This window comes from Lethenteron reissneri, chromosome 43 (assembly GCF_015708825.2).
Source record: "Lethenteron reissneri isolate LAM-NWPU_2019-01 chromosome 43, ASM1570882v1, whole genome shotgun sequence".
NCBI classification, from domain to species: domain Eukaryota; kingdom Metazoa; phylum Chordata; class Hyperoartia; order Petromyzontiformes; family Petromyzontidae; genus Lethenteron; species Lethenteron reissneri.
Genome location: NC_083821.1, coordinates 10168131 through 10192956, shown reverse-complemented (window position 1 = coordinate 10192956; position 24826 = coordinate 10168131). Strand labels below are relative to the sequence as shown.

General features: G+C 46.0%; 1 protein-coding gene across 2 annotated transcripts in view; it reads left to right on the top strand.

Moving 5' to 3' along the window:
• LOC133353404 (CUB and sushi domain-containing protein 3-like) overlaps positions 1 to 24826 on the top strand; it is a 634534-nt gene that overhangs the window by 130811 nt on the left and 478897 nt on the right. For both annotated transcript variants that reach the window (XM_061569655.1, XM_061569654.1), the window contains exon 3: positions 12200 to 12312. In XM_061569655.1, the coding sequence (XP_061425639.1) occupies positions 12200 to 12312 (113 nt within the window). The remainder of the gene's footprint in view (positions 1 to 12199; positions 12313 to 24826) is intronic.

Here is a 24826-nt window from a genome sequence, read left to right as displayed (position 1 = left end):
GTTGTGGATTTTCCTTTTTTTTAGAGAGAAGAGGAGGAGGAGAGGAAGGGGGGGAGCCATTGGCTACTCCTTCTGCGTGACTAATTGGCAGCTGAGTGGTATCGGGTGGCAGCGGAGACAGATGTTGGAACGCGCAGCCAGGCCTTCTCATCCATGCTGCCCGCCTGATTGATTCTCGCCGTGCTTCATCACCTGCGAGATAACGTCGTTCAATAGCCAGGTCTTCATCAGCACGTGGACTCGGCGTTCGTGATCTGCATTGCGTCGCGCTGCTTGGAATAGGCGCAGAGGTGAAATGCCCCTATTGATCAAACGTAAATCAGCACAGCGAAGCGGTATATAAATATTATACTTACCGACCATAGGCCACTCTGCAAAGCTGCCAGAATCCGATTGATGCTTTTGTAGTGTGGCTGGGTGGTGGCTCTGCACGTGGCCTGTGATCCAGTACTCTGGAGGCAAGGGTTGGGCGGACAGCACGCATGTTGTGACACTCCCTTTCCGTGGATGTCGAGGTGTTATACCCTGGCTCAACAGAAGGCAGTACAGCAAGTTGACTAATCGCCATCTTTTTTTTCGATTTAAAGCTTTCGTGACTGCAAGGATTCATCTTCTTGGTTCTTTCGGTAAAGTCACGTAGAAGGGAAATAATAAAACTATAACAGAACATAATAAAATAATTCTCACGACGTTTCGGCCACAACGCAAGCAGCCGTCCTCAGGTGAAGAACAGGTCTGTCGAGAAGACAGAGTCTGACTGACAGACCTGTTCTTCACCTGAGGACGGCTGCTTGCGTTGTTGCCGAAACGTCGTGAGAATTATTTTATTATGTTTTATTTTTATTATTTTATTATTTGCATTCTACGTGACTTTACCGAAAGAACCAAGAAGATGATCGCCATCTGTTTCTATCTGCACGGGGATAGAGTGTTTCCCTCTCACACTCGTAGATGTTCTCCGGGTGCTCCGGTTTCCTCCCACTTATATGGCGAATCAGAAATTATCTGCATCGTCTGCCAGCTGCCGAATAATAGATTAAAGTAGATTATAAAGTGACGCTCATTACACGCAAAATGCTTGCCACAATTTAACTACAATACTCTTATGATCTCGTCAAGGAGCATACACCATTATCACGTGAACTCTGGCCATCCTCGCAACAGTGGCTTTTGACGAGCCATCTCGAATGCCCTTCTTTCTCATCTTAAGAAGCCCCTGCAGCTATGCACTTTTACATCTGTATGGAAAACGAATTTGATTAGAACTGCTTGTTGTGTTTATGTTGTTGTCCTTCCCACGTACACCGCAGATTAGCACGGTTGGCTATGTACGGTGCTAAATAAGTTCAAACACACGTACTTAATATAAAACCCAAAGTCATGACGCACCCGAAAACGATACCTACGACTCAGTGTGGATCATTCGAGCCAATAGAAAGCAGGCACAGTTCAAGTGGTCGTTGGGCAGCACTCGTGCTCATTCATGGTGCTGGATTACAGGCGTGGTCCGCGCAGATGGGTTTAATGAGCCCACTTGTCTCTATGTGTTTTTAACTGAGTACATGCACATTATACACAACTAAACGTGATAGTGGTGTATGTGATTGCATGTTAGTATTTTAGGCAGGCTGGTCTACCTCCGATCCATCCTGGGTTTAACCAGGCTGGATTGTGTGAGGAGCTCACAAATCCTTGAACGATCTGGATAAAGTTTCATCGGTGAGCTCCTCTGGTAGACAAGGCTGCACTGGCTGGGTCATATCGTCAGCATGCCCAGCCACCGCATACCCAAACAGGTTTTGTTTGGCCAGATAGAGGGGGCTAAATGGGTGCGTCACGGGCTAGAGAAGAGATGGAGTGATGTGGTACTGGAGGATGTGAAGCTGAGTGTACTTGCCGATGACTGGTACCAGCGGTGTCAAGATCGGCCTCTGTGGAGGAGGCTCATGAAGGACGCTACTGGGTAGTTGGAGGCAGTCGTCCTCCTGCAAACAACGAAGGGCGGAGGAGCAACGCTCAGAACGAGCGGCACATCGTGCGGCTACAACACAGCGTGTTGGCAGAGTAGGGAGCGCAGGTGGTGCATTTGCGAGTGATCTCAGTCATCAACCCATGGGCACCCACACTTAATAATGCATGTCGCTCCCGCACGTGCACGAGGTCATCTCATGGCACCACGTCTGCGGCGGTTGACCTATTCAGCTCTCCATCTCTCTTGGCTGCCCGTATGTCACGAATCTCGTCCACCCGGCCATCATCAATTTGAGCGATGTGCCCTGCCCAAGGCCCATGTTTGTCTGTGCGCTGATTGCGAACATTATTTCTGCAAATACATCGGTGTGTTGCTTCGTATTATCAAACGCGAGTCTCCAAAACAACTCCACACGCTCTTGCTGTCTTCTTGATAGTTACTAGTTTGATCTCGGTTCACCATCGACAGTTACCCTCGACATACGCACTCCGTTGTGTCTACAGCCGTGTTTTCTCCAGCAGCTATTCCCTTGTTCTCTTCGAGCTTGTTGTTACCTAACTTTTGTTTCGCTCACCGTTTTCCTTCAGCTCCACACTTTTAGCGTTATTTTTTTTTTCAATTGTCTCCTGGGGGAATCCGATGAGCTATAAAGCTTTGTTTGAGAGATGTTCAGTCGGGGCGGGTTAACAAATATATAACAACAAACAATACACACACCTTTAGGAGGGTAAAGTATAGAAAAGTTAAGCGAAATAATAAATACATTCAAAGTATTAACAAAGGATGTAAGTACAAATTGCATAAGTATGTATATATATTCCTGCCGAGTTTTAAGCACCAACTGCAAGTTCAGGCAAGGTAGCAAAACAACAACAGTCAAAGACCACAGCAAGACAACACAGTGTCCCTCAATAAAATTGCACATTAATATGCAACTATCGATACACGAGTAAGGATCAATTTCACAAATAACATTTGCAAACATATGTATGTATGTTGAACTTATTTCGCAAGGTAGGTAGCCAACCGTGCTAATAGGAGCTGCGGGAGAAGGTTAACAAACTAACCACAAAAAGCAGATCTAAAGGAATGAGTTTCGAATCTGTGATTTGAAAGTGCCATAGCTCCAGTGGCTTCCTAATATCGGAAAGAAGAGCGTTCCAGACAGCCGCAGTAGCGCATCTGAAAAATGTGATTGTATCCAGCCAAAGTGTTCCTCTGCTCACGTGAGTGTGTGCTCATCTCGGCTGTTGGCCCAGAACTGGTGCCAGAAATATATATTTTGTAGACACCCGTTTGTGTAGTTTCCCAACGTCCGTACACCTTTAAAAGTTGCTGAACTGCGTGTGCTCGCGGATGCCGAACGCCACTGCCCACAGACATTTACTCAGCTCTGGGGAGCATTGCCCGTGAGTTGCTGAGCTGATGCCTTAAAGTGCCGCACATCCTCAAGAGTGGCCATGGTGGGATGCTCGCTGATCATTCCATCTCAGGCTGGAATGAAAGTCTCTATCCCCATGGTGCTGAGTTGGGCTGTTCCGACAGCCGAGATTCAGGCAATTGCCCCAAAGGGCAGCCTCCCAACTGGCTGTAAATTCATCCCGGTAAAGGACTTTCCGTGATAGATTACGATGCATTCCTTGGCACGTAACAGTGTAAGCTGGCTGCACTCATATGGTCAGACTGCGGCATCTCTTGACGGCTTCCCCATGCCTATGTTGTATTACGGATTCAGATAAAGCTGAAATAATGTTGTATCCTTGTTTGAGCATTGTCACTGGTGTGTGTGTGTGAGTGCAAAAGTTGAATGGCATGACTTAGAGCTTTCGTGACTGCAGGAATTCATATTCTTTGGGTCTTTCGGTAAAGTCATAGATTCAAATGAATGAAAATAAAATGAACAAAAAACTATGGCGTTTCGATCACAACACAAGCGACTGTCATCCGGAGGAAAAAAGATGCCAATCACTTGTGTTGTGATCGTAACGCCGTGGTTTTTATTTTCGTTTATTATCTACGTCACTTCACCGAAAGATCCAAAGAAAAGCTGAATGCCAGTTTTGTAAAACTGAAATGCATTGGCACAATAAATGAAGCTGTCCATGGTTGCTGGGATAGCTAGCGGCCAGTGTGCTTTTCCACTCAGTTTCATCAGCGTTACTATTCAGTCTCCACAGCTGCCTTACGTGTGCTGTCATGCTCCGTGTTTTGTGAATTAGGGTGGCATTGTGGTTAGAGTGCTCATCTCCAAATCGAACGGTAGGGAGCTCAAACCCTGATCAAGGGTTCATACTCTTAGTTTTTTTCGGTAAAGTCACGTAGGTAAAAAATAAAATAAAAATTAAAAAAGTTAAATAAAAATAAAAAATCACGACGTTTCGGAGGGAACACAAGCTTCCGTCTTCAGGTGGAACCGTCACAGCACGATTGCTGTATCAAGTAAAGAGAAATTCCAAGAGACCCGACCTTGTATATATACTGGTTGAGGAAGGAGGAGCCAGGGTAGGCCCCTGGATAGGAGTTTTTAAATCCTTTATATTAAGTTCGCTTGCTTGCTTAGGACCGTGCAAATCTTTCAGTCGTGTTTTAACCCACTTCCCGTGATCCAATCGAGCTGACATTTTCCACACAGACTCGTTGTGCGTGACAATTAATGTTCGTGAAATGTTTTTTCTCCAAAATTTTACACTTTTTAGGACAAAAATATTATATTTAATTACCAATTGCTTAATGGTGCAATGCAATAATCTGACCCATAGGTGGCAGCCATCTCAAGCCAGAGGACGAGAGAACTCTAGCCGCCACGCATATAAAGGATTTATAGTGAAAAACTTTGTTTTTACGGGTTATACTTATTTATTATGGTAAGGTTGGTGCGGCTGAGGCTGCTGCTAGGACTGAGCCTTTGTTGTGTAGACTGGTTGAGCTGGGAGGTGCCAGAGTTGTTAAGGTGCGGCTGCTGCTAATGGGACTGAGCCTTTGTTATGTAGATGGCAGAAGCAGAAAAGCAGGTCAGGAAGAAACAGCCCCTTGCTATGTTGCTGGGTGGGAAACCAGTGTGTGAAAAAAGAAGCTAAACATGATAAAACAAACTGGCTGTCTATCAGTAAACTGTACGGTAACTAAAGAATAGTGCCTGTCAAATAAGATGGTCCAAATATGTGTAGTTAAATCTTTTTTGCATGGTTAATACCATCTTTTCAATGATTACTCAGTTTGTACCCATCATCACGGTTGAAATTATGTCTGTGTTTGTATATCTGGATGACTTCGTGTACAAACCTTTGATGGTAGTCAGGAGGTTTTCAGAGTACCTTGGTCTCGGAAAAGACAATCTCATGAGAGCCCACAGCGTTGTAGCAATGATCGGCAATGGCGGAAGACTCAATTTTGCCGTGTTTCAGATCTGACTTGTGCTCGCGGACACGATCAGAGATATGACGCTTCGTTTCTCCAATGTAACAATCACCACAGCTGCAACTCAGTTTGTAGACTCCAGGGTATTGTAAGTCAGGAATGACATCTTTCACAGATGGAATTAGATCACGGATTTTATGTACTGTACTGAATCGGACTTGGATTTTATGTTTGTTTAGAATTTTGGAGATCTTTTTGGTCACGCCTGCTATGTATGGCAACGTGATAGTTTTGATCGGAGTTTCAAGTGGCTGTTTCTGTATGGTGGGAGAAACAGCTTGGCGGATGGTGCGGTCAGAGTGTCCGTTTATCCTGAGGGCCCGATGTACATGTCTTAATGCACTGGCCCGGTGGTGTTGGTCAGAAATGCCATGAGCTCTGTGGTATAGCGTTTTGATGAGAGAATTCTTTTGAGATGGGTGGTGGTGGGTTTCAAGTAGGAATCTGTGTGGGTGGCTTTCCTGTAGACAGAATGTCCCAAGGATCTGTCAGGTCTCCTCTCAAACATGATGAATCTGATGGATGGGTGTCTGGAATTGATGTGGTCCAAGAAGTGGTTCAATGCTGGGAGGCCATGTGGCCAAATGACGAAAGTGTCATCCACATACCTCTTCCACAGGGAAGGACGCAGGGTGGATGTCTAGATGGCGTCTGATTCAAACTTTTCCATGAACATGTTGGCTATCACTGGTGACAACGGGGAGCCCATAGGGGTACCCTCATTCTGTTTGTAGAAGGTGCCATTCCAGGTAAAATAAGTGTTGGTGAGGCAATGCCTAACCAGCGCAGGTACATCCGAATTCAATCCATGTTGGACCAAGTCCTCAATTATTGTTAGGGTGTCAGGCACTGGGACTTTGGTAAACAGATATACTACATCAAAACTGACGAGGATATCATCAGGAGATAGTACCATGTCCTTGACCATAGAGACTAATTGGGTTGAGTTGAGTACTGCCGAAGAGGTCTTGCCTGTGAAGGGGAGCAGAGTATCTGATAGAAACCGGGCTAGTTTATACGCAGGAGAGTTGATCGTCGACACGATGGGTCGTAGCGGGGTGCCTTCTTTATGGATCTTGGGAAGACCATAGAGTCTGGGAGGTCTTGCCGCCGATGGTTTTAGAGAGGGACGTTTTGTTGGTTCGATTAGGGAAGTCGAACTCGTGATGATCTTGTTAGTTTTTGTCGTTAGGCTGTTAGGAGGATCGTTTTTAATTTTGGAATAACTCCCATCATTAAGTAGGTCCAGGATTTTGTTGTTGTATAATTCTTTATCTATGGTGACCGTGGCATTGCCCTTGTCTGCCGAGAGGATGACTATATCATCTCTCTTTTTTAGGTTCGCGAGTTGAAGTAGTAACTAACTGGCACGTTTTGTTTATGTGACAAACCCCTGACTAGTTATACTCTTAGGTTTTTTTCGGTAAAGTCACGTAGGTAATAAATACATAAATAAAGTTTTACAAAATAATAATAATACAAATAATAGAAATAATAATAGTTGGCTGCGTCGGGTGATGGTGGTGGGTTAACGACACATTAATATTCATGCGATCTAACCCAAAAAAAAAACACCTTAGTGTGGACACATCAAGGATGCCGTCACGTAATTCACGAGATTGAGACGAATTTTCCAGGTCTGATGAAACGTTGCGAGTAATGCAGCAGTTCTGGAGGCAGGGCAAGTGAGTTGTGTGCATAGATTATGCCGCTAGAATCATATCCCAGTGGACTGCGAAGATGCCCTGGGGAATTGAGTGGCAGCAAATGGGCTCCTGAAATTACTTTGTAAAAGTTTGAGTGCTATCGCCGCATGTATGTGCGTTTTCTCCGGCTACTCTGGTTTCCTCCCACAAGACAAAATACACAATGAAAATTTGAGTAAACATTCCCCCATGAAACAAGAGACTTTGCCCAGGATGTTGTGGATGAGTAAAGAATTGTTAATAATTTCCCATAAGACTTGAACCTAATTTCCCCGAAGAATTGAACGTAATTAGATATTGGGATTTCATATTTGTAAATGCTATACATATACTTTTTAGATATTTTTTTTATAATTTGCGGATTGAATTTTGCCCATTTTTTTTAGGCCTTAGCCAGACAATTTATTAGCGTCATGGGACTTCAGAAATAATCCTTCAAATGCCTTTTTTTATGCTTCACACGGGAGGGGGGAAACTTCACCATGCAGTACGCATTGTCGCAAAATCAATGTTTAAATCTTCCTGCCAAATCAACTGAAAACACAAATTGCACGTGACTTTATATATTTATCGATAAAACATTTGTTGACGAGGCTGAGACTAGAACATAACTTTGACATCTAGGCCACACAGCCGCATCTTTCACATGACTTGAAACATCTTAAAACTATTATTTAAAAATCATATAAAAGTGCGTGGTAGCTTCGTGGTGATCACACTACGTCACAGGCCCGGTGACTTGAGTTTGATGCTTGGCCTCTGCTAACGTCAGTTGGTGGTGCACGCCTGTATCTGAGCACGGTGAGGGTTCGTGCATCGCGCAGATGTTTTGCTGTGAAACTTCCTTCCCCGTGAGCGTCGAGGAGAAGCCCGTACCGTGGCTCGCCAGGAGAAGGCGGCAAGGCAGAACAATGTGGTCGCCACCTGTAGCGTCTGTACGGGGATACAGCGTTTCCCCCTCACAATGCGTGTGATTACTCAGGGCGCTCCGGTTTCCTCCCACGTGTGAACACTCATTATTTGTCTGCGAATGCCTTAATGTGCGGAGAACTGCAGAGCTCGGGCATTGGTTGGTGCCATCTCACGATGTGGCTGCCTATCCGCTTGTCCGTGGTGTCTCGTGCCTGCGAGTCGCTCTCTCTCGTCGTGATTGGATACTGAAATTATTATCAGAGACGAGTGATTATATGAATCAGCCCTGGGCACTCCCCCAAAATCACCTTCACGAACTTGGTGAAGTTTGATCAAATATTTTCCTTCCCCACACTGCATGGGGGAGGCCTTCATCCGGCGATTCCTTTGGTTGTGATTGAACACGTGATAATAATAACAATAGTTACAAACTACTCTTTTATTCCGCGTTTTAGGTACATTCTTACTGACAATATAGTCACGCTTATCTTAAAGAATAATGTTCTTGTGGAAGTACACTTTTTCTAATCATGTTAACATTGGATATATGTATGGAAGTGAGTTTGTGTGTGTGTATATATATCAAATCATTAATCATGTTGTATGGATCATGGGTGCTTGAAAATCCCCATACAATATAATTTATCGGCTGTGTAATGTAGGACAGCTCTTCTCCCACTGCCCTGTTAAGTTCACTGGACCAGTGAGCCAATTTCCCACTCCCTAACCCCTCGGGGCCCGTGTTGTGCGAGTCAGTGTTTATAATGGCCACTTCGGCCAGCATTCGAACCCAATGATGATAAGAAGAGTGCTTTTTGAAGTCATTGTTTTCATAGTATTGTCCTGCTCAATAATGCAGCAGAACAATTCTTATTCCGAAGCTCGCGCTGGAAATTCCACATTCCCATGACAGATGCCGATCTTTTCGAGGAACCACCACCACTAACTGTGTCCTCTCACAAAGTGATACTTATTTTATCGACCCCCCTCCGACATGGGGTGATGGAACCAGTCAATCGATCTCCGACTCAGATTGTAACTTGTAACGTTTCAATTGTGAGTGGAGCTCTGTTGCCAGGGCGCTAGGTGGTTAGATAGTCAGAGTCTTGGTTCTTTCGGGTAAAGTTACGTAGATAGAAAAAAAAATTGATACTCATGAAACGCTCGCACGCTTTGGGGGTTCTGCTGTTGCACAACATTTGTGATTCTCAGTCATAGGTTTGTGTGCTCATATATATATCGTGCAGATGATTATAATGTGAACAAAAAACGCGCCTCTAGATGCCTCACAGAGGTAATCCTGGGATGTCCACGTCGTCTGTGCTAGCTGCGTTCGACTGCAATTTCCAGCGCTTAAAAAAAATGCAACCCAAAATATTAGGTTTGTATTTTTTTGCGAAAGGTCATTAATTCCGTTTTGCAGGGCAAGTCATAGGTCAGACGCATAGAGGAAGAAGTAAAAAATAAATAAACGAACATACAAATAGTGTAGTGTCCCGAGCCCGTGACCCTTGCAGGCAGGGGTGAGAGTGGAGTGAGGCCGTGACGCGGGGCTAAACCCAGTGGGACGCCCAGGTGGCTACTGCGCTCGATTGTTTGGAGAGGCTGGGAGGTTGGCAACCTGGGAAATCACGTGGGGACGCAACTCACCGACCTAACGGTGCCCTCACACGGAGGAGACGCATCGCCGGGGTTGCAGCGTAATTGTTGGCAATGTGGTGGAATACAAAAAAAACACAACACAGAGCGTATGGAAAGTGTGTTTAATGGCCACATGGGTCAGCATTCTGACCCAACATTGCTAAGAAGTGTTTATTCAAGTGATTGTCGGAGTATTGTCCTGCTTAACCAATCAGTGGGAGAATTCTTAGTCCGAAGCTTATGCTGGAAATTCCACGTTCCCATAGCAGATGGCCATCTGTTCAAGGAACACCTTCCCAGAGGGGGTGATGTGACCAGTCAATCTCGACCGTGTGGGGAGGCCGGGAAATAACGTGTGGTAGCCACTCACCGACCGAACGGTGCCCTCACACGAAGACGTAGCTTGGGGGTGCAGCGTAATTGTTGGAAATGTGATGGAATTAAAATGATCGCAGAATGTATAACTGAAGATACCCCCCACTGCACCCACAATAAAAACAGCCAAGAAATTTGGTGAAAGCGTCAAAGTGTCTCCATTGGTTACAGAGCAAGGGGGCAATGGTCTTCTCAGTTGGTGGGAAATTAACGTTTCCATGGCAGGGGCCAGTGTGTCCATGTGCTGCGTGGTGGGGGAAATGTTGATTTGTGGTGAGTTTCGCGTCGGGATTACGCGCGTGTTGCGTTCAGATTGTGTTATGCTGTGTGCGGTGGGGAGAAGGTGGTGTAGAGGTTAGCGCTACACTGCGCTACGAACCCGGCGACCAGAGTTCGATTCCCGCTCATGGCCAACACCAGTGACGATTATCTGAACTGGTCCTGGGGCTCCCCTAGCTCGACTCAGTCAGAAATGAGTACCTGGTGCGGTGTGTAAAGAACTTCGCCACGAGGGAGACAAAGGTGGCTGGGCGTGGTGCTCGCAAACCCACCCCCTCGTGTGCCGTGCCGGCCTTTGTAAGTGCTCGCTAACAGCACTTGCCCCGACAGACTGTTAGGGCTGTACGGAAGATGTAAGCAAATTATATTTGTTATGGTTGTGTGGTTGAGTTGTGTGATGTATGTCGCTTTGTGTTGCGATTAAAGTTTCAAGTTGTCTATGATCAAATCACCATGAATGATCGTCTCATGTGTAATCACCCCGATATGAACGCTCGTTAATTGTCTGAAAACATTTTAATTGATAGATTATTTCGATTATTTTGCTACTATAAATTACCACATGTTAAGCCACTGCGTTGAGCTATCATTTGTGGCCAGGTCGCTTCTGAAAAAGAAGGTAATAGCTCAGTGGACTTTACCTGGAAACAAAATTAGTTTATTTTTATTTTATCAAATAAAATAAATTATTTATTTTTCTACCTACGTGACTTTACCGAATGAACCAAATAGTATGGATTCCTGCAGTCACGAAAGCTTCAAATCAAGATAATTTTTTATTTGTTTTAATAATTTGCTTACCTTTCCTATACTTTGCACACCTAACGTGTTTTGGTACCATGCGTTGTTGTAACGTGCTGATCCACCCGACTTGACATCTTTGACAAAAGAGCTTTATAGCTCATCGGATTCCTCCAGTGTAAATAAACATTCTGATTCTGTCAGCGATTGTTGGCACTGGCTCAGCACCTTGGCTGCTGCCTTCTGCTTGTCGGTGGTTCCCTAGCGACTCGGAGATGCGATTGGCAGGAACAATGTCGTCTTATATATAAAACGAAACATTACTTTACATATATATTATTATCGATGCATCCAGTTCCATCGGATAATAATTCATAACCTGTCTGTTGATGAAATGTGAGAATAGTATGCGAGCGTAGTGTGTTGGGTGTGTGTTGGTATTGTATTGTGCTGTGTGTTTGGGTTATGCTACTATGCTGTAGGATGTTTGCATGTGTTTGCTAACATACTGATTGCTTTTATTGCATTTTTGTTTTGAGTTGTGCCTTGAGGTAGTGTGGTATTGGGTTGCAGACTATTCCACTCCTCCATGATGTAAACACATGATGTCCTAAGTGCTGTTGTGCAAACTTCCACAGCTAAGTGTCTACTAACGCCCTCATATCAATGCATCAGCCGTATACCCCATTCGCCAAGGGGCTTGTCGGGTACCAACCAAAGGTGGCAAATGCTCCTAGTACTCACTGCGGACAGTATCTACCATGGACAGAAAGCTTATTATACCGTCTGTAGTTTTTTTATATTTATATAAATCAGCACGCTATTTATTCTCATATTCCGTAGATTGTTCACGTCCATGAGTTGTTTCTTCTTCCCCGAACTACAATACCCTTTCATTATTATTTTTCTAACAAGCTCCCATGACGACTTTGCTAGCACACATATTTGCCCTCCAAGAGACACGATGTTTGAAGAAACTCATTATTAGCATCTGCCACTTGAGATGGTACCCATAAGCTATTTTTTGGCCAACGGCTCAAGGAACGACCGGGGTTCTGCTGCCCAAGCTGCGCGTTCAATAGCACTGCGAGTATATGGACCGCGATTAAAGCCTCGCTCTGTTCGCCCCACCGCTCTTTTTTTCCGCTGCCCGCAGGCTCACGGGGTTCCAACTGCCGGCCGCGATCATCAGCTCTGGAAACGTCCTGGGCCTCCGCCTCACGAGTGACTTTGCGATCAGCGGGCAAGGCTTCAAGTTGCTCTATGAAGGTCAGTTGAGTCTTGGCAACGCCTTCGCCTTAGTCAGGGAACCGGCCAGGTTTGTTGTTCCTAATCCTGACATCTCCCGGGTAGGAATGCATTAGTAAGTACACGTGTGCGTGTGTGCGTGTGTGTGTGTGCACGTGCGTGTGTGTGTGTGTGCACGTGCGTGTGTGTGTGTGTGCGTGTGTGTGTGCGTGTGTGCGTGTGTGTGTGTGCACGTGCGTGTGTGTGTGTGCGTGTGTGTGTGTGCGTGTGTGTGTGCGTGTGTGCGTGTGTGCGTGTGTGTGTGTGCACGTGCGTGTGTGTGTGTGCGTGTGTGTGTGTGCGTGTGTGTGTGTGTGCGTGTGCGTGTGTGTGCACGTGCGTGTGTGTGTGCACGTGCGTGTGTGTGTACGTGCGTGTGTGCGTGTGTGTGCACGTGCGTGTGTGTGTGTGTGTGCACGTGCGTGCGCGCGTGTGTGTGCACGTGTGTGCGTGTGTGTGTGTGCACGTGCGTGTGTGTGTGTGCACGTGCGTGTGTGCGTGTGTGTGCACGTGCGTGTGTGTGTGCGCACGTGCGTGCATGTAGTGTTACGGGTGCAGCGATTAGCCCGCTGCAATACGAATCCGATTTTGTATCCCGCTCAGGGCCAACATCAGTGAAGACTGTCTGAAACGTTCCTGGTCCACTTCTAGGTCGACTCAGCCTCAAATGAGTATCTAGTGCGATGTGTAAACATTGCCACTTGGGAGATAAAGGCGGGCGGGTGATTTGCTGGCCACCCACCCCCTCGTGTTCTGTGCCGGCCTTCGTAGGTGCTCACTAACAGGACAACAGACTGTTCAGGCTATACTGTGGATTTGTGCCTTTGTTTGTTGTGGAACACGAATAAAGCGGAAACACAATGTGTGCAGTACGGTCTGCAACTAGTTCACCTGTTCACGTTTGAATTATAGCCACAATAGGGTGCCTAATTGATGTGGCTGTTGGGGAAGTCTTTGTGGGAACATTCTTCAGAGGAACTTCACGAAGAAGCTTCATGGAGAAGTTTGGTCGAGAAGCTCCAATGGAATTACTGGGATTGAAGTTTCATTTGGTGAGCCTTTTTTATGATCCTTCATTGAGGAGTCCATCGGTGTGGTCTTACAGACGATTTGCTGTGAAGAATCTCGCAATCATTGCTCATTCGCCATGTCCCTCTTTATTTACAAACAAAACGTCCTCCTTGTCGGCCCGACTTCAGTTTTTTGTACCCGTACCGTATTTAGATTTTAATTATTCACTAGTTTTGACAGGCAGTGTAAATGGTGGGCAAAAAATGTTGGGTTCCTTGAGAGACTGCAGTTTAAATCATGGAAGCTGTACCTTGAAGAAATCACTTTCTGGCTCCAATGCTCAGAGTTTGGGCACCAGATTTATGGCCTTCTATGGCCCACGATGATAAACACAATCGATATGAAATCACACGTTCGTCCATCCGACAATCTGTCCGTGAGCAAGTAAGTGACATTGCATGGCTCGGCACACGCTTCAAGAGAATGCGAAATAAAAGTACGTAAAGTATTTTTTTTGTAATTTCTGCGTGGTCACGTGATGTACATGAACAAACGAATGATGCCAATGTGGCTGCTTGTGTCGTAGCGAAGAGCCTGGAATTTTGAGTTCACTGAAAGGGAAATGCTGGTGCGGAAATCGGCGCTCTGTGCACTCAACCGAATGACTTGAGTTCGATTCCCGGCCATGACTTGCGTCAGAAAGTGAGTGATTTCGTCACCAGTCATGGGTTGGCCCCTCACTAATCTGCAATAATCTACATGGTCTGGTCAAACAACCCCCGTGACCAACAGTGCGTGGGGAGGCCTTCATCCAGCAGTGGATTAACAAAGAGCTGAACATTATTCAATGTTACAAGAGAGAAGAAATTAAGTGGCTAGCGTGGCGCTACAGTGAGGGTTGCCTCGTAAGCAGCAACACACAAGTTCAAATCCCAGTCAGTGATTAATTCAGCCCATCATGATCTAACTACGTTACAGCAACTGTGTTAATTTTAAACGAAAAAATGTTTTTGGCAGGTAAGGCCCACTGAGCAATATAGCTCTTTTTCAGAAGCGACCTGGCCACAAATGACAGCTCAATGAAGTGGCTTATCATTTAGTTAGACATTGGTTCCTGGGAAGAGACGGTTTAATCATGGGTGCCCGAAACCCCTGATATGAACCCAGGATCTCACTCGTGATAATCATAATAATTACATTTTATATCTCGTCATTTATGCAATTGCATTCCACAACGCTGCACATCAATTATCCAATCCCTTATGCAGTTAATACAACAACAAAAGCCCACTACTTATCAAATCCAAAACTAAAACATGAATACTTAAATAACGAGAAAAAAATACACACAACAAGAAAATGCTCATCACAGAGAAAATACATTAAAATAAATCCGTCCAGTCTCAATATCCCACGCCACAATCCCAACATTTTGTCGGATTTAGGAGAATCTTCACAGGAGGGGTGGTGGAGTGGCTACAAAGTTACGAGCCAGTTGGACCCTCATATAAATTCCTATTTTCCAACGTATGCCTGGACAAATGTATTCATGAGGATAATGGACTCCCACGGCTACCACATTCTCTCAAGTCGCCTGTTACAGGTAGGAACCTCCTGGTTACACCAGTCCACAGGGGATTATTGTGTCCGTCGTGCAGGAAGGGGCTGGGTGGGGAGGGGCTGGGTGGGAAGGGTGGGGCTGGGTGGGGGTGGGAGGGCTGGGGCTGGGTGGGGAGGCGCTGGTCACCCCGTGGTTCCCTTATAAAACTCAACGTATAACCTACTCACGCCGGCTTGTGCCCGCCCTCACAGTCGGGCATATTTGCGGAATACACCACGCCGCCGTTGACCCTGGCCATTGACCGTGCAGCCCAACGTTCCTACCATCTCCCTCTGCGGGAATGTGTTTAATAAACGTGGCGTGGCAGAGAGTGATGTTTTTTAAATATGTATATAAAACATGTATGGTCGGAAGGAAAATGTCTAGCCTGGCGGTGCACGTCTCTTAGTTATCACAGAACTTTGGAGGCAAGAGTGGTGGATCACCACACAGAGATCTGAGACAATTCCCAAACTCGCTGGACTGCACGGTGGGGAGAGCAGTACTGCAAGCGGGTTGTCTGTGCGCAGTTTTTGTTTTCTTCTGAAGGAATTGCATTGGCCAAACACCTCAATGTCCGGTCCTCTTGAGTCCGAGAGCCTTGAGACTCAGCGAAGGTTATCCTGGGTCAATGATGTATTATTTGGTCGACTTATTAGATATCTCCCCTTTTAGCATTGTTAAATTGGCCTACTTTGACTGCCTCCACTAACGAGGACACTTAAATGTATACGTATAATTTCAGATACCCACTTTGTTGAAAAATATATGCATTACGCTCTTCAAGTTTGGTAATGTGTTCAAGGCCCTTAAAAGTTCCAACTGCATCGCTTATGCTTGGACAGACTTGAACGCGTGACATTCTTCCCGTCACAAATGATCTTTAAATAATATTCCGATCAAACGACAGTAATCTTTCAGAATATATCCATTCACTTTAAAGCTCAGTTGTGCATTAAATTATCTTTGAGGAACACTGGAAGCAAATCCTACATTTTTTTTTAATAAAAGGAAATAATCTTTGTGAATATATAAAACAAATCTACGTGATTGAATGCACATTATACTACCATGAGAATGTAACTTTAATTTTAGGCTGTTCCATTGAATATCATTTTACATTGTTAAACTAATGGCTTTCTTTTAAATAATTTTAAGCTGTTCGAATAAAAGCTTAGTTTGGTCTGCTCCAGCCTGCATTCTAGTGCGATCCTAACTTTGAAAATGACATTCGCTTAGTCAGTCCTGTTCGGTTCGCTCCGTTATATTGATGTTGGATTTACGACCCTCTTTACAAACATCAACATTAATTCAGCCTGTGGTGTTGGAACACTTTATTTTCATGTGTGCATAGAAATGTCACGTGGAGCGGTGCTGCGCTACAAACCTGGCGACCTGGGTTCAATTCCCGTTCACTGTCAACACCAGTGACGATTATCTGAACCCTGTCCTGGGCCTCCACTAGACCGACTCAGCCTCAATTGAGTACCCGGTGCGATGTAGAAACATCGGCACTCGGGAGACAAAGGTGGCGGGCGTAGTTATGGCCACCCTTCCTTTTGTGTGTCGTGCCGACCTTCATAGGTGCTGCTCGCTAACAGCACTTGTCCCATTAGTCTGCTCAGGCTATACGGGTCTCTTTATATATGAAAGAGCTGACGTTGATCGTGATAACAAGCTGGGCAGCCAATCGCGTGGACTGAATGTGGCTCCACGAATATTCTCCCTGTGGCCTCCATCCGATCGCTACTCTCCCCAATGGCCAATGTCTAATCTAGCAATGTGTGCTGACCAAGTCCAATTGGTGTCTCAACAGAATCATGTTCTTGAATCCAAGTGCTCCCAATTCTTTTGGTCGCCCAGTGTGATGGCAAGCATCTCTGCGCACCTGTGTTCCATCTTTGTCAGATGTGTCCCAGTTTCTGATCCATTAGAGGCTCAATTCTCTCATGGCGAACTCTCGTAGTTTTTTTTCATTGCCTCTACGGAAACATTATCATCATCATCACGTATTATCCATATTTCAGAGCAGGTACTATATGCGTCTATTAAAAGTTTTTCTTTCGATACATTGGCGCGTTCATATTCCCCAAAAACACTCCAACCCACACTCGTCTGATGTCGATCCGCCTTCAATTACTGCTGTCGGTATACAATGGCTGCTGTGTTATTCACTTGCGTTTATCTAAAGAATATCTCCGTTTTAATGGAAATTTTCAACGATATTTTTTTTTGGCCTATGTGCTTTCCTTGAACATATCCAAAGTAAAGATGTAATCCTAGCAGTTGCATCCATTTTATATTGGGGGGAAAAAATAAGCAGCATAATAATAAATCACAACCATTTGTCAATCCGCTGCTGAATGAAAGTGTCCCCATGGCATTGTTCGGATAGACAGGAGGTCAGCAACCTGCGGCTCATGAAGCGGCTCTTCTCAGGGGACCGCTTCGTGACAATTATTTATTACGGACCACAATCGCGCATTCACGCACATTGCGGCTCATGAAAAATATTGGTTTTTTTATGGATTTTGTTTCATGGAATTATTTTGCTTTCTGAGCCCCGGTCGCAGGGATTGTTTGACCATACTTCACCGCGCTGGCCATCGTAGGTTGGTGAAGGAGGGTGGGATTAGGACCTGTTAGGATATCACCACTGATGTTAGCCGTGGTGGGGAAACACACCTCAGGTCGCTGCGTTCAGAGCGCAGGGTGCCAACCAATGCCACCGCTCCGCCTCAACCGAGCAAATTCGTTTGAATGCTCGACCGCATTTGAGTCCTCACCATATATTGAATACATTGCTGAGGGTGTCCGGTACTGCTGCTTATAGATGTATGCAACCAATACAATTAAGTTCAGTGTCGTGATTCACTTTGAGAATAGTTTCTACATTCGCCTGCTTGCCGCCACATTTGTATTGTTTCAAATGTGCTCTAACTTTATCCGTGCGGTCTTATTTGCTTAATTTCCCCCTGAAAGTAACAGTTGCATATCGTTTGCACGAAGTGTACATTATCGATTCGTCCTGCTCACACATTTTTTTGAGTGAACCATTCTTCCACCTGGACTAGTGACTGTTCGTCACCATCGACACTTCTAATTCATAATAATTTGTAATCATGCTAAATTCATAACGATGCCCTTATCCTGGAAAGCTGAGTCTCAAGATCATTTAGTTGACAACCGGCATTGGATTTTTCATTTATTCAGTTGATGAGGGTTCGTCAATTTCCACTGCTGGTTCAAATCCATCCTGAAGAAATGAGCGCTGCTCCAATGCTCATTTGAGTACGAGGCCTCTATATATATTGTTGTACCATTGCAGGCATAAGCCCCTAATATGCAAAGGAAATAATATGCTTTGAAAAATGACATTTTAATTATAACCAAAAAAATGTATAACGTGAGAGAATTTAAATGACATTGGAAATTGTCATCTTCAAAGGGATGGCACCAGATCTCCACTCGCATCGCTTTCTTCTTCTCTCCTACATTTGCCGCTGCATTGGGTCATTGGTCTCCTGGGCCGAGATAACACTGCGGCGACCAATACATTAAGCGAGATAAGGTGGGTGCCATTGAACCGCGTCCATTTCCCAATTGCTTACCAAATGATTCGTAATTACAGTTGGTTTGATACAAATACATTTCACTTATTTCAAACTGGCACGGCTCTCAGAGCTGCCGACTGCAGAATGTATTTCGGCAGAGTGCCTCTGTGCCCACACAAGCAGTCTAAGTGATAGAAGAGCAACTGTTTACCTCTCAGTATACATTTCATCAAACCCTGGATGATGAGCGGGGGGGTTCCCAGCCATTACTTCAACTCTCAGGCAACCCAACCACTCTGACCGCAGCTGCTACCGGAGCATCGTGAATACGGATAACGATGAACGGTGCAGTGCACTCCGCAACGCTTTCTTCACTTTCGTAATTTATTTTTGTTTGTTCGAAATTCGTAATACGTCCGTATGTTAAACTTCTTTCGCACCATACATAACCAGCCGTGCTGATTGGAGGTGCGGGGAAAGGACAACAAACGTAGCACAAAAAGCGGTTCTTAAGCAATCATATTTTTCGATCGAGATCAAAACGTGCATAGCTCCAGTGGCTTCCTAAAATACACTCGCGGATCGTTTATTTTCTCACATCCAATATTTGTGCCACATAGCAAACGCGACGAATGGAAGGAACGATTTGCCGATGTTCTTGACGCCATCGAGGACACCGCCCACCTGCAGACGTGTTTGTTCGCTTGACCCACTCCACGATCCCTCGTTACCCCTCCCAGCGCGAGTCAACAGCCACGGCAAATGCGAGTCAGGACGCGGCAACGCGATTGATCCTTAAACAGAGCCGAGTGTGTGGGTAGGTCGGGCAGCATCCGCGCGCAAATAGCAACGAATTTGGCCACCTTCCTAATGTGGGCCGAAAGAAGAAAAAAGAAACGTAAAAAGACACGATTGTTATGTTTTCATTGCATGCAGTACCAGTGCAATGCTTGTGCGTGTGTGCACATGGTCTGCCTAACGGGCACGACATGGGCTGGAGATGAGATGGACTGATGCGATACGGGAGGATGTGGAGCTGAGTGGACTTGCCGGCGACTGGTTACCAGCGGTGTCAAGATCGGCCTCTACGGAGGAAGAGGCTCGTGAAGGACACTACCGGTCAATTGTAAGCAGTCGTCCTCCAATAACAATGCAGGGCAGAGGAGTGATGCTCACAACAACGAGCGGAGTGCCATGTGGCAAAAATTCGGCAGGTTGGCACAGTAGAGGGTAAAGCTGGTGCATCTGCCAGTCATCTCAGTCAGTCAACACATGGCACCTGGGTTTGTCGCGTGACCTCCTGTCTGCGATCCTTGAATACCTCCCGTGGTTGCATAGTGCACCTGGCCTGGCACTGGCGCCGTGGTGACGTCACCGTCCCTTAGTATTGGTATTGGTATGATCTGCATGGAGAGCGCTTTGGTAAAGGCGATTGACCCACAAGGGGATGGCATCTCAGTTTGGGGGGGGGGAAACTCAACCAATCACCACTCTGGCGTCAATAAAATAGGTACCACATTGTGGGAGGTTAATTCTAGTTATTATATAGCAGGTCTGAGCCTCACCGTGATAATGTGGAATTTCAAATCTAGGCTTGGGACCACGACCCGACATCAGCGATGCCCATTCCTTATTTTGGTCAGAGAGATGATGTAAGGTTGAAATATACTTTGAGATATAATCCCTCTAAAACATCGAGCTCTAAGGACTGCACTGCACTGAAAGAGGTCAAATGGATGCGCGCATAGTGGCAGGCATATGCTCGATCCAGATAATGGAGACGCCACAATTTAGAAACCGATGCAACCGATTGGCGACTGCCTTGAGGATAAACCGGGGTTTTTAAGCTGTTCTGGCTCAGCGCTGTGACGCTGGCGTAGCATTCTACCCCCCAAGCGACGCGAACAGCGATGGTAAAAGATCCGAGTGTTTTATTTGTTTAGTTCGGTTAACTGCATCGTTGCGGGAAAGCAGCCGGGAGAGTGTTCAATCTGGCAATAATGTCCCTCTAACTATCATCCGTACCCTTGATATCACTTGACCTGCACCTTCGAGCAATTTCGTGAAAAATGTCTGTGACTGGCTCCTCGAGTACAATAGCTGCGCACGAGATTGCTTTCGCGGGTTCAAAAGCCAAAAGGCCACGTGCTATTGCTCCTGCGAGCGCCATTACCGAGATGGCAGTGTCTGACGCATGAGGGGCGGGTGGGCAGGCACGGAATTAAAACAATTCCCGGCAATGTTGTTACATAGATTATTTTCGAGTGGCGTGTATAATACACATTATTCACAATCGCCAACAGAAATGTGTTTTGTTTTACTTACTACTACTGCATAATAGTAAAGGTGACTTTGTTTTTTTTTGTAGCTGAGCCAGGCCCTCCGTGATTTCTGTGGTTCACGGCCCAATGCAATGAATCACAACAGTGGTTCCTTGTTCTCCAGTATGAATGTAGTAAGGCCACCGTCAGGGGCTTATACTGGCATCGTCATTACCGTGCCGCGAAATTCAATTCAGTTACTCATTACCGCGTCAATAAAACGAGTATCACTTTGTGTTTCGTGAACAGTGGTTATCTAATTAATAGACTGGCTCTCACCATGAGCACATGCAATTCCCCTCTGCCAGTTTCGAGCCTTCAATGGAGATATTTACTGCCTCAATGCAGCCGGACACTTTGAGTCATGACCCAGGAAAGTATCAATCACTCAAGGAGATCCTGAAGGTGTATCTTCATGACATTTTGGCAGCCACTAGCTTGCAGCCGGTTTGTAGCCTCCGTATTGAGTTGAGAGAGGCAAGCGTGTTAGTCGCAACTGACCAGCCGCCACCTCGGAAAAACCCAGTTCAAATCATGACAGAGCCAGCTCAGGCATAGGGAGCCCGACTGTAAAACCTTGATGATGTTTCTGTTTGTAAGGAGCCAGGATTAGCGTAAACCATCACATGAACTCCGGTCATCCTTGCAGCGGATTTTGGCTAACCGTAGAACAAAGACGGTCACTGCATCGCGCGCTTTCAGATGCGCTTCTGCGGGTGTCCGAAACGCATTTTTTTCCCGACATTAGGAAGCGACTGGAGCGATGCACCTTCAAATCTAGTTTGAAACTAATTTCTTTAGAACTGGTTTTGTGTTTAGTTGGTTGTCCTTTCCTCGCACCTCCGATTAGCACGGTTGGCTACGTACGGTGCGAAAGAAGTTGAACATACACGCATACATGAAACAACCCTGCGAGATCCATTGTACGTTAACACGGCCAAGTTGTAAACGCATCACATTTTACACATTTGCATTACAACCGCGTACTCTATTGTAATTTTCAGCACTTGTTCACAACAGGCAAGCGGTGTTAGCAATCTGTGGTTCTGGCTGGCACTGTGCACAGCACAGCCTTTGTCTCCCCAACGCTGGTGGTAACACAGCGCCGCAAGGTCTGGGCCAGCGCTCGGCACGCTGTTGCGTTGCTGGCATCTCATAAACTAAAAAAACCCGTAGCTGCAATCGCACAAAAGTGCATTGGTAAAACACGCGCACGCACACGCTTGCGTAAACAAAAAAAACCTCACCACAATACCCGTTGAGCAGTTGATCTCCTCTTTAACCTCATACGCTCTCGGGAGGTTGAGTGGTGGTGGTGGTGGTGACCCGCGTGTCTCTTAGACGGCAACGATGCTTGGGCATTCGCACCTTTCTCACCACCCATCCTGGGGCGGCCTGTGCCACTGAGTCCGCCACAGCCTTTCAAAATGCTCGTCGCTAGCCCGCGAGCGACACCGCAGGTCCTGCGTCCATTCCTCGTTGGAATTGACTCGTGACTGACGTTTCATCTTCCTGCTGCTGGCTCGCTCAGCCGTCGAATGGCTTGCCCTGGTAGGGCCGTATGGAAATCGCCGAAGTGGGCCAGCACGATACGAGGTGGTCCCATACGTCTCGTGACTCCTATTTCATTCTCTAAAAACTTAATATTTTCACTATGGGAACCTCATTTGCCAGTAAAAATATGATAATTGTTTTTTTACCCTTCTATCTGGCAACAAAACTGACACCTTTTTACAAGGAGTCATGTTTGCATAGACTGCAATACCTGCAGTCATAATACAAACAAAAAACATAACTATGATAATGTATACACTGTCCTTGAAGTTGATTGGTCCACACCCGAGACAGCTTTCCTTAGAGCCTAGTCTCACATGGGTTGGACCAGATGACGCCAAAAGGTGCACAACTCAAAGACAATGCACCATCAGAGTATGAGAGCTCGGGGCAAGCATCTACACTATGGGAACCTCATTTGCCAGTAAAAATATACCCTTCTATCTGGCAACAAAGCTGACACCTTTGTACAAGGAGTCATATTTGTTTTCAAGTAAAAGTGAGGGGGGTCACAAGACATCCATCCTGTGGAAAGTTCCCATTGTGCACCCAGTTGACCCAGAGGAGGCCCAAAGTAGCTTGTTCGCGCTCCTCTCCACTCGCGTGCATTGATTGGCAGGTGGCTCGGTGGGAGGGAGAGCGGCTCGCAGTGGGGATGCTTGCGAGATCAAAGTCCTGCTTGTGGTCTTGACAGCGCGTTGAGTGGTGGCAGTGGTAGTCACTTTAAGATGTTTCTTGTTCATGTTTTTGTTTGTTGCGGTTACACCCGAGTCAAGAGCCGCATGGCTCACAGGGTTATATACCTAATAAATGAAACTGATAATGAAACTGGCATCATCTCCCTGGGGTCGATAAAGTACGTACCGCGTTCTGGGGACGTCAAGAGTGATCGTATTTAAACGATAGCCTCGCCACTGCCATCGCAATGTGGAGTCTGCACCATTGTCTCAGATGTCTCAACGGGAGATGAGCAAGCGCCACCTCAAAGCCCACGCGTGCCGGGATTCACCTTTTGTCGTTGACAATGAAACTCCCTCAGGTTACCTACCGGGACACGTGGCTCACCGCACCACCTCGTTGCGCGGAGGGGGTGCGGTGGGGCTGTTAAGGTGGCACGCCCTGACTTGTTCACTTGTGGCAATTCGGTGTGTTGGCACGTTGCAATTCACCATTGGAGAGGACTTGAGCCCACATCGCCAATGAACCCCCCCCCCCCAACTCAACCCACACCCATCCCTTTGGCACGAGATGCCCGATCGTTCGCATTCGCATGCGCCTAAATTAACCGGAAACTCTGGCACGCGCCGTTTAATCAATGCAACTCACAATGGCCCTCGCTCAGCCCGCGTGGCAATGGTGGCAGGTGGCTATTCAACTGGATTGGATTGCTGCGTGTCTATCCCAATTAATTTGGCGCGCGCGAGGATGCCCCATTCAATTACTGATGTGCGTTCTCACCGATTCACCGCCATACAATGAGTGTGTGAGCGAGTTATACTTCCGTTTCGGAGATGTCTTTGTGCGCTTAATCTAGAACTACGATAGTTATAAAACTAAAAGCCACTGAGCTAAGCTTTCTCCGCTTGGTAAATGTTTATGCTGAACTTGATGGGGTCGTGGCACGGGTATAAATTGAGTTGCTTATGTTTAATCCGCACGTTGTTTTGTTTGTGCTTAAGGCGCAGCCCCGCTGGTGCGGCTGTGTCTACGGTAAGTGTTCATTCATTGCGATGGTCGGATGATAATGTTATGCAAACCCCAACTTTGTTATTATTACACGCTTTCTTTTAACTCACTCTGTCTGTTGTTGTTGTTGGCGTTGTCGTATCCTCAAATCTTGTAAATCAATTTTAACCCACTTCCCAATGTGGTATCGACTGGAAACTTGGTATACTTATGTCATGCTGATGACAATACTATATTCTGTCATGATTTATTTATTTTTAATATTTTTGTTTATATGTTATGTTTCGGCTTGGGTCTAATTGCCCACGGTCAACTGACGTTGTCTGTAATTGGCCACGGTCCAAGCTTCGGGGCCACTTCCTGGAGTCGTGGAGTTCTGCCATTACTAGTACATTTCATAAAAACGTGTTTTTAAAAAAAGTTTGTTTTTAATATTACTTATTATTTTTATTTTCCCCTTGCCCAAACGTGCCACTGTTACGCATTCTGGTGCGGACTGAAATGGCTCACGTGCGGTTTGTTTTGTTGCTGCTTGCAGATGGCAAGCTTATTTTATCAATAATATTTGCCAGTATTTCAGTTCTATAATAATGAATGATAGGTTTATGGATGCTCTGCAGAGAATGTTAAACGTCCAACGTTGGAGTGACTTCACGCTCCTAGGAGTCTGTGTGGGGGGGGGGGGGGGGGTCCTTAACTCGTGGTCGACATTACGCCCTGCACAAGGTGAATACGAGTCGATCACTTGGACAACCAACTTTACAGCCCAC